Source organism: Anas platyrhynchos, chromosome 2 (genome assembly GCF_047663525.1).
Source record: "Anas platyrhynchos isolate ZD024472 breed Pekin duck chromosome 2, IASCAAS_PekinDuck_T2T, whole genome shotgun sequence".
Taxonomy (NCBI): Eukaryota; Metazoa; Chordata; class Aves; order Anseriformes; family Anatidae; genus Anas; species Anas platyrhynchos.
The window spans coordinates 85,440,474-85,455,948 of NC_092588.1; the positions used below are offsets into that span (position 1 = coordinate 85,440,474).

At 35.8% G+C, this 15,475-nt stretch overlaps 1 protein-coding gene across 5 annotated transcripts in view; it reads left to right on the top strand.

Annotated features, from left to right (window-relative positions):
* The window catches only part of CDH12 (cadherin 12), a 577,613-nt gene that overhangs the window by 396,121 nt on the left and 166,017 nt on the right, over window positions 1-15,475 (top strand). For all 5 annotated transcript variants that reach the window (XM_027451645.3, XM_027451640.3, XM_038175085.2 and 2 more), the window contains one exon: window positions 14,609-15,024. In XM_027451645.3, the coding sequence (XP_027307446.1) occupies window positions 14,794-15,024 (231 nt within the window). In that variant the 5' untranslated portion in view covers window positions 14,609-14,793. The remainder of the gene's footprint in view (window positions 1-14,608; window positions 15,025-15,475) is intronic.

Sequence of the window (15,475 nt, forward strand, 5' to 3'; positions counted from 1 at the left end):
AAAATCAGATTGGTCACTGTTTGTTCTCTCTACTTTTAATGTCGCTTCAGACAGCAAGGATCTGAACTTAAAGCATTGCTGAATATGCTGTAATTTTTTTTCAGTACTTGCACAAGTAAACAACCCTAAATTTTAACATGGTCCAGCCTCCTATTCGTACTGATCATGAAAGGATGTGCGTGCCCTGTGCTAATATGCATCTAAAAACTTGTCCTGATTTTCCAGTCTTTTGCATACACAACTTCTGACTAAAAGCATCTTTGAGAAGCAGAACTGTTTAATTCAGGTGTCTACCTATAAACCTAATATATTGCAAAGGCTATTGCATTTTAATAAGGAAGAAAGGTTCTTTCCTTCTCTTCGCCCTTCTTGAAAAACAAGTCCTAAAACTTGCTGCAAAAGATAAGAGACATAGATAGGGAAGGCAATTAGCAAGCCAACAATAAAGGGATGAGTTGATCAGTGTGTTGACAAGCTGGAACTCTGGCACTATTTTATTATTAAGTTCAGTAACTTGAGCCAGCTAGACAACTGGGATGCTGCACAGCTGCTGACACTCATCTGTGTATTTATGGGGCAATTAGCAATTCCCTGCACCTTTCTCTGCAGGTTCACTTACTTAATTGTGACACGGTTATTTCTCACTAATAGTAAAATATGAAAGTCTCTGTAATTTGTCTGAAAGCTCTTGCTTGCATAACTGTTATTAAGTTGTTTCTGAACAAGGGGCTAGTAAGTAGGTCTTTTTCATTGATTAGCTGAGAGCCATTTTAACTACCTTATTAAGAAATAATCACAATAATTCTTTCTGCTCTGATTGTCTGCTGCTCACAGGAGCTATTGTCCAACCAGACTGCCAACTATTGCCCCAGATGCTAACTAGTTAAATATTTAATTATCATTAGTGATGCCTGAATACCATGACGATGGATAACATGGGTAACAAAGAGAAGCAGAGCCTCTCTTATTGAGCTAGGAAGGGCCTTCAGAAGGTTATAATCCTTTCTGTGTTTGGGGGTATGTATCCAAGAGGATGAATTTCTTATTCAGTGCTAATAGAAAACCTAAATCTTAGAACTTTGCTTTTTGTTGTGGTTTAACCCAACAGGCCGCTAAGCACCACATAGCTGTTTGCTCCCTCCCACCACCCCCACAGGGGGATGGGAGAGAGAATCAGGAATAGGAAGAAAAAAAAAAAAAAAAAGAAAAAAAAAAGTGAAAGCCCATGGTTTGAGATAAAGACAGTTTAATTAGGACAGACGGTGAAGGGAAAATACTACTACTAATGATGATGATAAAAAGATATACAAAGAAAGTGATGCACAATTGCTTACCACCTGCTGGCTGATGGCCCCCTGGCCAATTCCCCACAGTTTTATTTTTCAGCATGGTGCCACATGGTGTGGGACATCCCTCGGGCCAGCTGTTCTGGCTGTGTCCCCTGACAGCTCCTGTCAGGGCAGCACGAGGAGCTGTAAGCACTGCTCTGCAGCAACTATAACATTATTGTGTTATTTGCATCGTTCTCATCCTAAATTCCAAACACAGCACCGTACCAGCTACTAGGATGAAAATTAACTCTATCCCAGCTGAAACAAGGATATTTTTTTCTCTTTGTTTCCTTTTGAGAAAATAGATTTCTTTTCTTGGCTGTCCATCATTAGGTAAACATATATAGCAGAGACATCATAACAGGTAGTTTATAAATAAACATTTGAGATTTTGACCATTGTTTCATTCTGAAGTGGAAAGAAGGACTTTCCATATGCTTGGCAAAACAGAGGGGAAAAATACAGGAATAGACCTCTTCCCCAGTATTATCAGAGGATGGTTATAGCTCCATAGTGTGTGACTTAATGCCACTGCTCAAGAAGGATTCTGGTTTTCATATGGTAGGTGAGAAGTGTGTTTGCCAGGCTCTTGTCTGGTCTCTCTTGCTTTGGTCCTTACCAGAAATTACTTTCTTTCCATGTGTTTTAATAAAGCTAGTAAATATCATATTACATCTAATAGTTGAGTAGATGCAAGTTGTGAATCAATGAAAAATTCTCATTGATCACATAAGTTTGTTGCACTGTGTTTTGTTTGCAAAACCAAAGGAATAGTAAAACCAATAATGGTCGATGTAGTCTCAAAAGTGCAATTTTATTCAGTTTCTGAGTTGCAAAATTTGGCTTTTAATGCTCTTTAATGTCACAAACCATACAAAAATGTGTATATGTATCAAAAGGGGTAAAAACAAAGAATTGGTTTAGTTCTTTTTGAAATGGAAAGTAAGGCTCTTCCTGGGGATAAAACCCTCCCAGGAATTTCGAAAGCTCTAACATCACAGAAATTTTGAGCTAAAGTGAGGCAAAGTAATAAAAGCAGTTCAGGTGAAATTTCTCTAAGCGATAAGCTTTTACTGTCTTTCATATCACCAATTGCTTTTAACACCTTACTAACACCCTAACCACTAAGTAAGGCAAATACTCAATTTTATGGTAAATTAATTGTTCACTTTGTGTTTCTGAATAATCTGTCAAAAATGTAATGAGAAACAATTTTATGACCTCTGTTAGAGAAAGGTAGGAAGCTGAGTAACTTTTTAAAGAATGTTAGAGATATAAATGAATTAATTTACATATATGTTTTGGAAAGCTGTCTGTGCAAACTGAACTTTCTTTACTTATATATAAAAATTATCCAGATAAAATATGTCATCAACCATCTTTTGATTATTACATTTTTGACAAAATAAATATGATCCCAAAGCACTACAATGTACAGCAGAAAATTATTTTTTCATACAATTATGATGGGTGTGATAAGTGAGCTAATTTTTATGTTCAGTAGATAAAAAAAATATTTTCCAAGTAACGTTTATTTGGTATATTTAATATTTATTAAAGTGCCTGACTTTTTATTGTCATTGATCTGTTATCTGTTTAGAGATATGTCATATTTTACCCCTCAAAGCATTCTAAGGAGTTTATTAGGCAGTTGAAATCTGTAGTTGTTCAGAAAAATCAAACAACTTGTATTTAGAAGTTCACAGTGTACACCTATATTTTGGTCTCCCATGTCAACAAATGCAATTGTTATTAATAATAAATGTGGCCTAGTGTATTTATAAAAAACAAATTAGGAAAATAATTGAAAAGTGAACTATAACCATTTCTAGAATTCCCTGTGACTTGGAGGAAGAGAATGGAAGGGTTCCATGGAGAAATGGGTTTTGACAAATGAGAGTTTGTTTTGGCTCATGTGCTACTACCTTCATGTGAAGAACCAGTCCAGTTCTGGGCTCTCCTTTGCAAGATCCAGACTTATTGGAGTGAATCTAGTGCAGGGCCACAGTGTTGTATATGAAACTGGATTGTCTTTCATATGAGGCAAGGCTGAGAGAACTGGAACTGTTCTGCCTGGAGAAGAGAAGGTTCGGGGGATTTCATCAGTAGGTATAAATACATAATGGGAGGGAGAAAGTCCAGGGTCTTGTCACTGGTGCCCAATAATGAGACAAGAAGAAAATCAGAACAAATTAGAGCACATGAAATCCCATTTCAACACAAGAAGATGCTTTTTCCCTGTGCAAGGGTCAAACACTAGAACAGGTTGCTCAGAGAGGTGGTGGAGTCTCCATCTGTGGAGGAATTGAAAACCCAGCTGGACATGGTCCTGGGCAACCTGTCACAGTTGACCTTTTTTTGTTTGTTTGTTTGTTTGCTTGTTTGTTTAGCAAGGGAGCTGGACTAGATGGTACTTACCAATCTCAATCATTCTGTTTCTGTGATTCTGTGGAGAACCACACAGTGGATCACACTTGACCACACCCCAGATTATATGTAGAGAAAAGTATGTGTTTATTTCCACCGAAGTAATAGCTCCCTCTGTGCTTGTTTAGTGCAGAGTGTTAGCCCTCCTCCTGGCTTACTTTTTTGCGCAGTACTCCATTACTACCTGTAGGAACGCATGTGAGTCTTCTAGTAAGACCCTTTCACTTTCACTTATTTTAGGAAAGAATTTGACTTAGGTAACTCCAAACTAAAGGTGTCAATCCTTCTACCTTTGGGCCTGAAGGTATATTTTTTTAGTACAATAGAAGGACTGTGCCCTTAGCGATTACAGTCTATCTGATTGATTGATTGCAATCTATAATACTGCAGGTATGACATTATCCTCTCCTCATAATGCTGTTCTTTCTGAGTTCAGCTGAGGTAAAATTTCATCAGGGACTATCTCAACACTTTGTTTCACCGAGCTTAACCTTAAAAAGGCATTATTGATTTCCTATCTAAACCACAATTTTACAAACTGCAATAACTAGACAAATGTATGCTAATTATAAAAATAAAAGAAATATATGCAATAAACAAGCTGCTTATTACATGTCTTGAACTAAGTTATATAAATCTTAAGCCACCTGTCCACTCTACACTTGCATTTTTACTGTGGCATGGAGGAATCTCAGACAAAAGTAAGTGGAAAACTTTACTTAAATTGCAAGCACAAAAGAAAAACAAAACTGCCTTTTATTAAAACTGATGATATTGGCTGTGATAGTTTTTGAAAATATGTGCTTTATTTTAATTAATGCTGCTGTATTTGACTATTAAAACAATGCAAAGTAGTATCTTAATGGAAAAGCATAATATGATGATATAATTTCTAATCTAAGTTAAATCAGTGCTAACTGAAAATGTCCTATGACTCTTTATGGACATTTTTCTTTCTGGAAAAAGTATTCTGAAATATTTCAAATATTTATGAAATGGGGCATGTATGCACGAGCAACAAAACAAAGGAAAAGGAATACTTACCCTTAACTGAATAACTTAAACATATATTTGCATGACTGAAATTATGGAAATATATTAACACAACCTAATAGAGGTTCACTTGTCTGCTATATGGGGAAATAAAAGGGTCAGTGAGAGAAAGCTCCAATAATTTCAATTTCTAACTGTGAGTACTATACAGATGGCAAAACCTGTCTTTCTTCTAATAAATTGTTTTCTTCTCCTTTTAATTTAAAATTTAGAAGGGCAGGAAAGAAACTGAAAGGAAAAATATTTTCATAGGTAAAAATCACATTTATTTCTGTGGTCAAGGCATAGATTAAGGCTGTTGTAGTAATCTGCATGACCACATCTATTGTCTACATTGGACCATAATTGCTGAAATTCACAGCAAGTATGTATTCTGAAATTACTCAATTCATTAGTCTGGTGTTTGGGAACTGAACAGTCACACATGAGAGACATGAAAATTTATAATGATGAAAGTCAGGCAAGAATACTGTTATCTTCCTTGAGACTGTAAAATGTCTTGTGGTTGGGAACACTTCCACGTAGACTGGAGGGTGGAAGGTTTTGCAAGAGTGAAAGGTTTCTTGAGGAGAAATTAGCTATTCAAAGACAGCTCTGATACGTGGTAAGCTTTAATGAAACACATCTGTTTCTGAACATCAAAAAACATTTGAGGATTACTTTGGCTGAGGTTAATTGTAGATGACTGAGCTCACTACTTAGAGTTTTTGTCAGTCTAACCATAACCTGCTTTGGTTGTTGTGATGACCTGTTTATCACATATCTGATCCTTGTATTCCTATTCTGCAATGGGAATATATTAACAAAGAAACAAAGAAACCTGTCAGTTTTAAAGAAAAGAAAAAAAAAAAAAAAAAAAAGCCCTAAAATAACTCTTGCTCATGTTTTATAACTCATGAAGGATTTTTTTTTTTCTTTTTTTCGTAGTTCATCAGTCACCAGAAAAGTCAAAGGCTCATTAAAACTGCTTCTTGTAACATAACATATATAGGTCAACAAGTCAAAAACAGTTGTGAAAAGAGATACATTACTAGGTATAAGAGCTATATATTATTAAACATGCTATTGAGCATCGGTATACGCCGAGTGTAAGATAGGTAATTCCAGAATATTGAGAGACCTGAGCTGAACGTTCACATGGTTAAGATAGGTGATGTCTGATAGGTTCAGACATCAGATAGGTTCTGTTGGTCCTATTGTCTCTGGGTCTACCTGTTAATATTCACAAGATTAACAGCTTGAAACCTGTTGGGCAAACCTACTGTCTGTTATTTTTCCATGAGAAGGCTGACATCTTCTGAAATTATGAAAGTCAGTACTGATAGAAGAAACCTGTTAACTCTTCAGAAGACCAAAAATGTAAGATTGTGGTTGAAAATATATGCACAAGCTAAGCTATAGATTTCCATAGTATATTATGGAAAGCCATATTAAAAATTAAATTCTTACTAATACTGTTATAAGATTCAGAGACATTTAAATTTATTTTATCCTAATTGCAATAATTGGCATTGTAAGACCCTTATTTTCAACTGTAAGTGTCTGCGGTTATGCACCAAGTTTATATTAATATTATATGGAGTAACTTTGTTGTTATAAATAATAATAATAAATTATTATGTAATAATTATGCCATTGTATACATAACGCACAAACTTGAAAAAACAAATGCTTGCAAGAACTCTTACTTTAAAATACCTATCAACAAACAGGTTATGTAATTTAGTATATACATGTAATCCCATAACATAAGATCTATAATGGGTAGTATCAAATCTATTATAATCAGAGTCTGACCAATAATAAGGGAATCTAACCGAAAGTATGTTTGCAGTTTCAAGTAATTGCTGGAATTCTTGACTTTTTTTTTTTTCCCCCGAAAAAGAAAGACCCTAGGGAATAAGAAAACTGCACGTTACAGAGCACATAAAAATGTGCTCACTTTAATTTCAGTCTCCCATATTACTTACAAAATTATAAATACATCTGAGTTGCCTGAGATATATATTTCCTTAATTATATTGTCTATGCATTGAAAGGCTTTGTTTTGTTTGCCTTTCTCTCATTTCCCACATCTCATGTATTCATTCAAAAACAAAACAGAGAAGGGCAGCAGAATGAAGGATGGTTTCCTTATTGTCCATGTTTTAGCACTGACATTGACAGATTTCTACCAGAAATGAAAATGTTTGTAATTTATCAAAAATAAAGATTCTAGATCATTGGTAAACTAGGTGTAGATTCACCATAGTACTTTTCTGAGACAAGACCAATATACATGTAGCATGATGCAAGACAAAGCAAAAATAAAATAGATGATGTTAGTTCATCATCTGATCATCATCTTAGAGGAAAGTAAATTTTGTCCTATTCTGAGGCATTTTGTTTCTTAATTTTTACTGATGATTGAACAATTTTTACTGATGACTTCACAATTGCATTACATATTTACTGGGTAATACTGGCCTAGGTTTTAATCTCACTGAAAGAAGCATTCATGTTTAACCTGTAGTGAAAATTTCATTCTACCTGAGTGGATATTCAGGGGTTCAATGAACCATGGAGTCTTGTGCATCAGCTGATGTATTTTCATTTTTATAATGAAAGTTTCATTTTTAATTTTTTTTTTTTTGACATTCCTGTCTCTGATATTCTTATGCATGGCTATGAGTTGGACATGGTGTCATCCATGTGACATTCCCACAGAGGATGATGGCTCAGTGGCTTGCATGTAAGTCATAAATGACCTGCTGTAAGTATTGCTAGTGATGACAAAAGTGACATGTTAAGTATAACTGTTTGTATACGGAACTAGTTTATTGTTTCCTATTCACAAAGAACATTCTTATATATTTTTTTCATCATTTAATTTTTCTATAACTCTCAACATAACACAGTTACAATTTTTTTGGAAGTATGTATTATTTATTTTTGATATGTTACCAAGTAATCTTAAGTTAATCACTTTCTTTGTATGCTAGCAAGCCCATTGTTAAAGCATGCATGTGCATCTATAATACTTTATTAGTGTAGTCCTCAGAAATGCCAGACATAATTAGACTCCTCTCTACTCTTAGGCACTTCATAAATATGTCTGTTGGATACCCATATAGTATATCACACGATTTTTGTACTGTAATATGTCTTTGTGTGTCTGCCTTCCTATGAGTGTGCTACAACAGTCACACTCAAAGACCAGGTACCTCATCTCGCTTTGGTTTTATGCCAGTAAGAAATTCAGCAGAGTATTCCATATTCATGTTAGTATTACTCCTGATGTCTATAGGAAAAACTGATATTAGAATTGAACTATTAACTCAGTATAGAAGATGCAACTATGCAAATAACAATTGAACAGAGGTTGATTTTGGCAGTCATATCCAAAAACCAGAGCCTTAACAAAATCCATCTTTTTCTTGCCAAGTGGAATATTTAGTAACTTTAGTAACTTCATATCAAACAAAATGTTGGGCCTTATTATTAGGATTTGGGGGTCTTTCTAATTAAATTTAAAAAAAGGAGAGCTAAAGCCACCTTATTGCAGGAGGAAGAGCAACATCTGCTTATTCTCCTACAGTACATGACAGCTATCTCCCAGAATTACCAAGATCTGTGAGATACATGTATGTACCCATATTTCTCATATTTTATGATAGTGCTCTCATCACTAAGCTCCAAAGTATTCAGGGTTGGTAATTGTATTGGTTCTTGGTTCCTCCTGTTCATCATCAACTTCATATAAACTGAAATTCAGACTGAGATTCATGTATTCAGCTTTATGAGTACTCAAAACATATAGCTGGAAATCCATTCTAGCTTTCTTTGACTTACTGTGTCCCATCCAAGGGGAGATACAAGAGTAACTATTTTGTGTTATGGACCATGTTAAGACTCCAGTAAGTCATATGCTTTCTTAGCATCTGGGACCTAGTGAGATGAAGTACGCTTTTTTTTTTTTTTTTTTTTTTTTTTTTACCTCGTGAGAGTCGCCTGGCATGGATTCCAGATGACACACTTGCCAAATGGGTTTTGTGGCCACAGAGGTGGGACTTGCGCAATCATCCTGTTGAAACTTTTCCAATTTGGAGGACGGATAGAATGAAAATTACTCTCCTTAGCAGTTCAAGGTTTCTAATCTGTTAATCTGTTCACTTGCAATCTCCTTCCTAACCCCCATTTTGATGTTTTGAAGTAGTTCCTACTTACGCTAAAAAAAAAAAAAAAAAAAAAAAAGGTGTAAAAAAAGGTGTAAAAAAGGAAGAATTACAGCTATTTCCAAGGTGTCTAGATAGATTTTGAAGGGCAAGAAGGTCAAATTCATAAAGACATATAGACATCTAGAGTCAAATCAAATGGAATTGTTTAACTAAGTACCTTTGAGATTATCAGTGGAACTAATTTGCCTAAGGTCAGAGAAAGAAAATATATCAAGGTGAGAGATGAACAGGATTTTCCATATCCTGTTACCATTCATTTAGCCACAGGATATATCATTTCAGATGCTTTTGCAGTTAATTTTAATAGATACTGACAGTATAGATAACAGTATAGATATTTTCTTTTCCTGTTGTTGCATTTCCTTATTTCAAGATATGGCAGAGAAGTGAAGTTAGATGGTCAGCTGTTACAGCATATCCACTTTTATAGATCTTAGTTGGCTTTTCATCTGGCACGGATCAACCATTTTACAGTACTGCCATTTTTTTTTCAAACCTCTTTACGGGTAGGAAGATGGTTGTTCTACATTAGCTGTTGTTTCACATAAGCAAAAGCATTCTCTAGGCTGATGGATTTATGATTAAGGTGGCTGCAGAAATGTTCCCACCATCAGTGCATAATGGATACTTTGTCAGTAAGCAATTTGCCTCCATTCACAGAGGTGCAATTATCATCTTTGCTGGACTGAGGACAGTTTTGAGTGCTTCATGGAGCTTTAGTGTTTCTAGCTTGTCTGCATACGACAGTAGCTAATCCACTGTCTGATCCAAGAAGATACCTCATATAGATCAAAGATCATTTATAATTTCCTTTCAGAGACTTCTCTAAATCAAGCCTTGTGTGTATAGTAGTAACTGTAGAGAATATATGGCTGTCCTCTCTAGAAGGGATAACCTTTACTGAGCTTGGTGAGGTGACTTGTGTCGGGTGTGCTGTTACTCTCTTTGATTGAAGATTATTGCAGTAACAATGGCATACATCAGTTTTGCTATTCCTATAGTGTTCCTTTGCTCAGGCTGTTTAGATTAATGGCCATACAATCCAGGTCAGTATCAAAATTCTTGCAGGAGCACCATTTGTACTGTATTTTGTTATTCTCAATAAATGCTCTTGGTAACGATATTTAATTCATCATTTGCATTTCATGAGCTCCTTAGCCTGGCAGGTTTGGGGACGGAGTAAATAGGATCAAGATTACTTAGGTACCATGTTTTAACAGATTGTCCATGTTTGTTGTTGCATCACTTCACTTTTTCGAACTGTGAAAGTGAAAAAAATGAAATCTCAGTGTATAAAATCATGTGTGTAGGTAAATTCATTGGGATTTTGCCTCTGTAACTCTGTTTCTGAATTAAGTTAGTCACACACTGGTACTTAAATGCATATACCATAATCTACAGAAATGACTAGCAAAGGCTAATCTTGAAAAAAGCGAGATGCAGGGAAAAAATCTGGCATTCTGTACTTTCATATTGATTGGAAAAGAGATGCATTGCAAATGCAAGTCTGTGCACAACTCTCTTACTAGATCTCCTCCTCTCTAAGCATCAAAGGAAATAATTCTTTAGGAAATTTAGGAGATGTAGTATCGTACCTTTCTTATTCTTATTGGAATATTGGAATATTGAATATTCGTATTGGATTTCTGTACAGTTACCTCCTAGTTCTCATAACGGTTTTTTAGGTAAATGTATAAAAGGGCTTTCTGATTTAAACATTTAATGAGTGTATGACAACATAAAAGCACCAAAACAGGTTTAGGCATCATGGCTGGAAGACTAACGGCTAGCTTAAATAAAAATAAATAAATAAAAAATAAAAGAACAAAGCAAACCAGAAAACACAGACTAAAAGAAACACTAGTCTTAGCCTTTGAATCACTGCACAAATGCCAACTGTGTTATTAAATATATTCTGTCAAGCTGCTTCCACCAGGCTTCCTCCAAAGCCAGCAGTGAAGTGTTGGGGAAGGAGAGGAGGCAGGGAGAGACTGTCTGCCTCAGTCTGCTGCTGCTCAGGTGTTTGCAGCGGCAAACTGGCATGGTTTTCTTGAGTGCTGAAGTGCTGGATTCTCTTCTAACTGCTGAGCTTTAAAAGTGCAAATTATTCGTGGTGAACTCTTTTGCAGATGATGAGGGTGTCTGTGCTGCAATCCTATACAGCAACACCTATTAGCCTCCCATTTTTTTCTTTGACCCTTATGTTCACCCATGTTTTGAAGCTGCCGGGAATGAGGTGAGTGCTGGCATTGCGCTTTGCTTGCTCTGCAGCATTCTCTTGAAGGCAGTCCAAGCAACCGACAGAGAAGGGGTTAAAGTGCCCAGTGTTTTGCGTGTGGTTACTAACCTTCCAGCCAAGGGGGAATTGTTCTTTCACTGAAGTCCTTCAATCTCTTTGCATTACTTTTGGTGCTGTATAACATTTTAAAAGCTCCCTGACTGACAGACATGGCCGGAGGCAGAGCTCTGCTGGGAGAACCGCAATGCACAGAGCCTCCTCAGCAAAGAGCTGTGGTACAGCAGTTAAATTGAATACAGCATGATTTCGGGCTTTGTGAAGCAGTGCAGACTACCCCAACACTTTTTTATGTTGTTTATTTCCATCTCCCATCCACGCCTGAGCAATTCAAAAGGATACTTTAAGTTCTTTTTATTTATTTATTTATTTATGTGTTGCGTAGTTACTCTGATTTTGCCATAAATACTAGGCATGTATCCTGCAGTTGTGGATCAAGAGAGGTACAGGAGTTTGGATTATTTTTTTAACTGAATTATGGTTGAACACAATCTGAACCTGATGTTCTATGCTGTTGAGTGCACTGAAGAGAGAGAAGCACAAAAAATAATGTGAATTGGTAAATAAGTATAATAATAGAAATAGATTCCAAATATTCATTTGGACACCCCACCCTCTAGTATGGTATGGTACTGTCTTAAATGTTTATCGATGGAATAAAATTCGTAGAATAGAAACAGTAACACAAATGAAAACTTTGACTTATGCATGCTACCTGGAAATATTTTTTTGTAGATTAAAAAAAAATAAAAATTGAAATGTCTTGAGCGCAATTTAGAAAAAATGTGGTTTTTTTTGGTGTTAGAAAAGAATCATGAGCAAATAGGAGTTCTCTCAATTTTAATCCTTTCTGAAGGAATTCAAACACCCAAAATATAACCTTTGTCATTAGAACAGGAAATCTTTTTCTGTATTTAGAGTAGGGACTGCAGTTATTCTTCTAAGGTTTCATTCGTTAGTTTTTCTTCAAAACTCATTATTTGGTGTTCCAATTATAAATCCTTTCTATTTAGATACTTTACCATGTAGCTAACAAATAAGAATTTAAATGTTATTTATTGTTATGGATAGTAATGGTATTATTTATAAGGAAAATATAAACTATAGCAGTGCTTGAAAATGAGAAAATATATATGGTTAGGTACTTTACCATGTCTTCTCTTCTGAGGTCCATATCATGCCATTGATTTTTAAGCAGAACTCTTTATTGATTTGGGAGAAACTTCTACTTAAAAATCAATGGCACAATATGGCCCTAACCAAGTGGTGAATTCCATATTGATATAAATCGTATTTTTGTTCTTAAAATGTAAAATGCATCCATCTTAAATCCTAAAAGTAGAATTTGTTGTACCTGACAAACAGCAGACCTATGGAGTAGGCTGGCATTTCATCCCTAGGTTGCAGGTCTTAATGAGACAGGATTATTAAATCATTTTAAAGTCTTCAGTACACATTGGGATTTAAAATTAGTAAAGAACAGTGGATTATAAAAATTGTATTTGTCAGAAAACAACTTCAATCCCTGCTTGTTCAAATGAGTGCAACATACAGGCTGCCAGTCATCCATCTTTAATGAATAAGAGCCATGGAAGGGAAAGGATTCGTCAAACAGTTGTCCTGAGCATTATGAAAATGTGATAGTTCAGAATTAACACCTGCACTGGGGCCAGCATAGTCATGGATAGCTTCATAAAAGCCATTTTGTCTATTAAAGGAAGCATCAGTAGCTTGGAAAAGTGGGAAAAGTAAACACAATACTTGCTTTTCTTTTTTCTTTCCTTTTTTTTTTTCTTTTTCTTTACTCCCTGTTCCCTCAATACTTACTGAGGCCCACCTTAATAGAAATGTATAGATGTTTTGCTATTGTTTATTGTCTAGTTCTAAATTCTAGAATAGCTTCTTTTGTTTCAGCATGAACTCCATCGATTTATCAGTCTTCACAGTGACTTTATTATGGGCTGCATCACAGCATTGTTAGATGGTGTGAGTGCTCATTTTCACCATTTTTTTGTTGGTGCTGAACTTAGTGCAGAGTTGGAATGACAGCTACAGGCACATTTTATTGAACTCATTTCACACTCCATAATATTTAAATATTTACATTCATCATATTTAAATATTTACATCCTTTAGCACTGTCATTTTATTAATTGCAGACAATGAATCAGAGATTTTCATAAATACTAAAAGAAAGCACCTCTGTTATTTACACTGTGGCTAGAAAAACACAGCATTCTTTCTTATCTGCCTTTTTGTTCAAATGTTCTGTGCTGGTATAAACAGAGCAATGTGATAACATAACAATTCCTTCAGGGTTTTTTTTTTTCTTTGCTGATGGCATTTGGCTGCTACAAGGATCACCACTGTTTTAATTGTCACCTTGATGTGATAGTCCTGTCTCAGCCCTGTAGTTAGTTAGCACTGATTTATTTTTAATCTGTGTACCTGGCATTTGTCAGTATAAATGAGTATCACTGTCTTACTTTACTGGCTTCTGTGTTGCTTCATTTTCTACACTGACTGCAGTTCTATCATTTTCTCCACAGATCAGGACTGTTTTTTTTTTTGTTGTTGTTGTTGTTTGTTTGTTTGTTTGTTTGTTTTGTTTTGTTTTGTTTTGTTTTGTTTTTATGTATTTTACAGTAGTGCTGAAGAGCAACACAACTACTGTTTTGATACAAGGCTTGTCATGAGAAGATAATGCCAGTCCTGGATGGTATATTGTGTGTTGGCGGCACTGTGGTATTTAGCTGTATATGCACTCTTTCTCGTTTATTAATTCCCATGGAATCCATACAAATTTTGTCCTCCAGAGTCCAAGGTTCAGTCCATGTCCATCTGTAGTAACAGAAAGAGGATGCATACAAAGCACTTTTTTTGGCAGAGACAAAAAGTGAAGTGTCCTGTCTCTTGGCAGCGGGATGGAAGGGTGGGTCCTCTCCTTCCAGACATTTTATGTGTGAATCCAGAGTAAATACTTTTGACATCACTGATGGGCAATGGCTTTGTTGGTTAACAGGGTCATAAAGCAGAGGGTGTGGGCCTGCCCTAAACCAGAGACACAGATGATGGTAAGCAGGCCAAGAATGAGCTATTCCTATGCTAACAGCACTATATTCTAGAGCAGCTCAGTGCTAAAATCAAAATGGTAATCGCTTTTAATACTGTGATTCCTAATCTTTTCTTTCTGTCTCTAGAAACTAACTAGGTGTGAGAATTTTGATGAATGTTTCAATGTAATTTTATGTAATTTGATGTTGCCATGTAAATCTCTTTTATAGGTCCCTTTAGATGGAATTTAATGCAGCAAAAACCTTGTCATCAGAAGGATTAATGCCTGCATTAGCATTTCCGCAATAAAATCAGAAGCTAAGTGGTGGAGGCCACAGACACCTCAAACCTGGATTCCTCTGCTCTGCATTAAGTGCTGGAGTTTTTATTACTTGCTGTAGGGAAGCCATTGCCAATGCTTACAAGGAACTGTTTATCCCTGCTTCTCTGGGTCCTGTTTGATGGAGGTCTCCTAACACCACTGCATCCAGAGCCGCAACAGACTTTAGAAGCAGAGTCAAGAGACAATGTTGTGCCAGTGCCAGGGAGGAGGTCATCAGTCCAGCGAGTCAAACGAGGCTGGGTGTGGAACCAGTTTTTTGTGCTGGAGGAGTACATGGGCTCCGAACCTCAGTATGTGGGAAAGGTAATTTTTTACTCTTTCTTTAAAAGTTCAAACAAGGACAAATAATGCAATGTGCTATAAATATGTACCTGTTTTTGATGGGGCAAATATTCAGCTGGTAGTAGTTCCCTCTGTCCATCCCCTTCACCATTCAGCCTCTTATATAGCTGCTGTAGACTTGATTTTTATTTTTGGTGTTCAGGTTTAGAACATTTACATCCTGCCTTTGTATGTCTGTCTTATTTCCTTATCCTTGGTTTTGGCATAAAACAAACAAATTGGGAAGTTCTGAGATAACTTTGTGGTGCACCACAAGTAACATTAACAGTCTACTATAACAGCATACTTGATTTTTAGCAACGAAAGTCAGACTGATATCAGGGATAAGGTTTAAACCCAGAAGTCTCTAGCCCAGAATGCACACAGTTGTTTTTTTCTCGTCAGCATGGTTACTGCAAATCTGTTTTCAGAC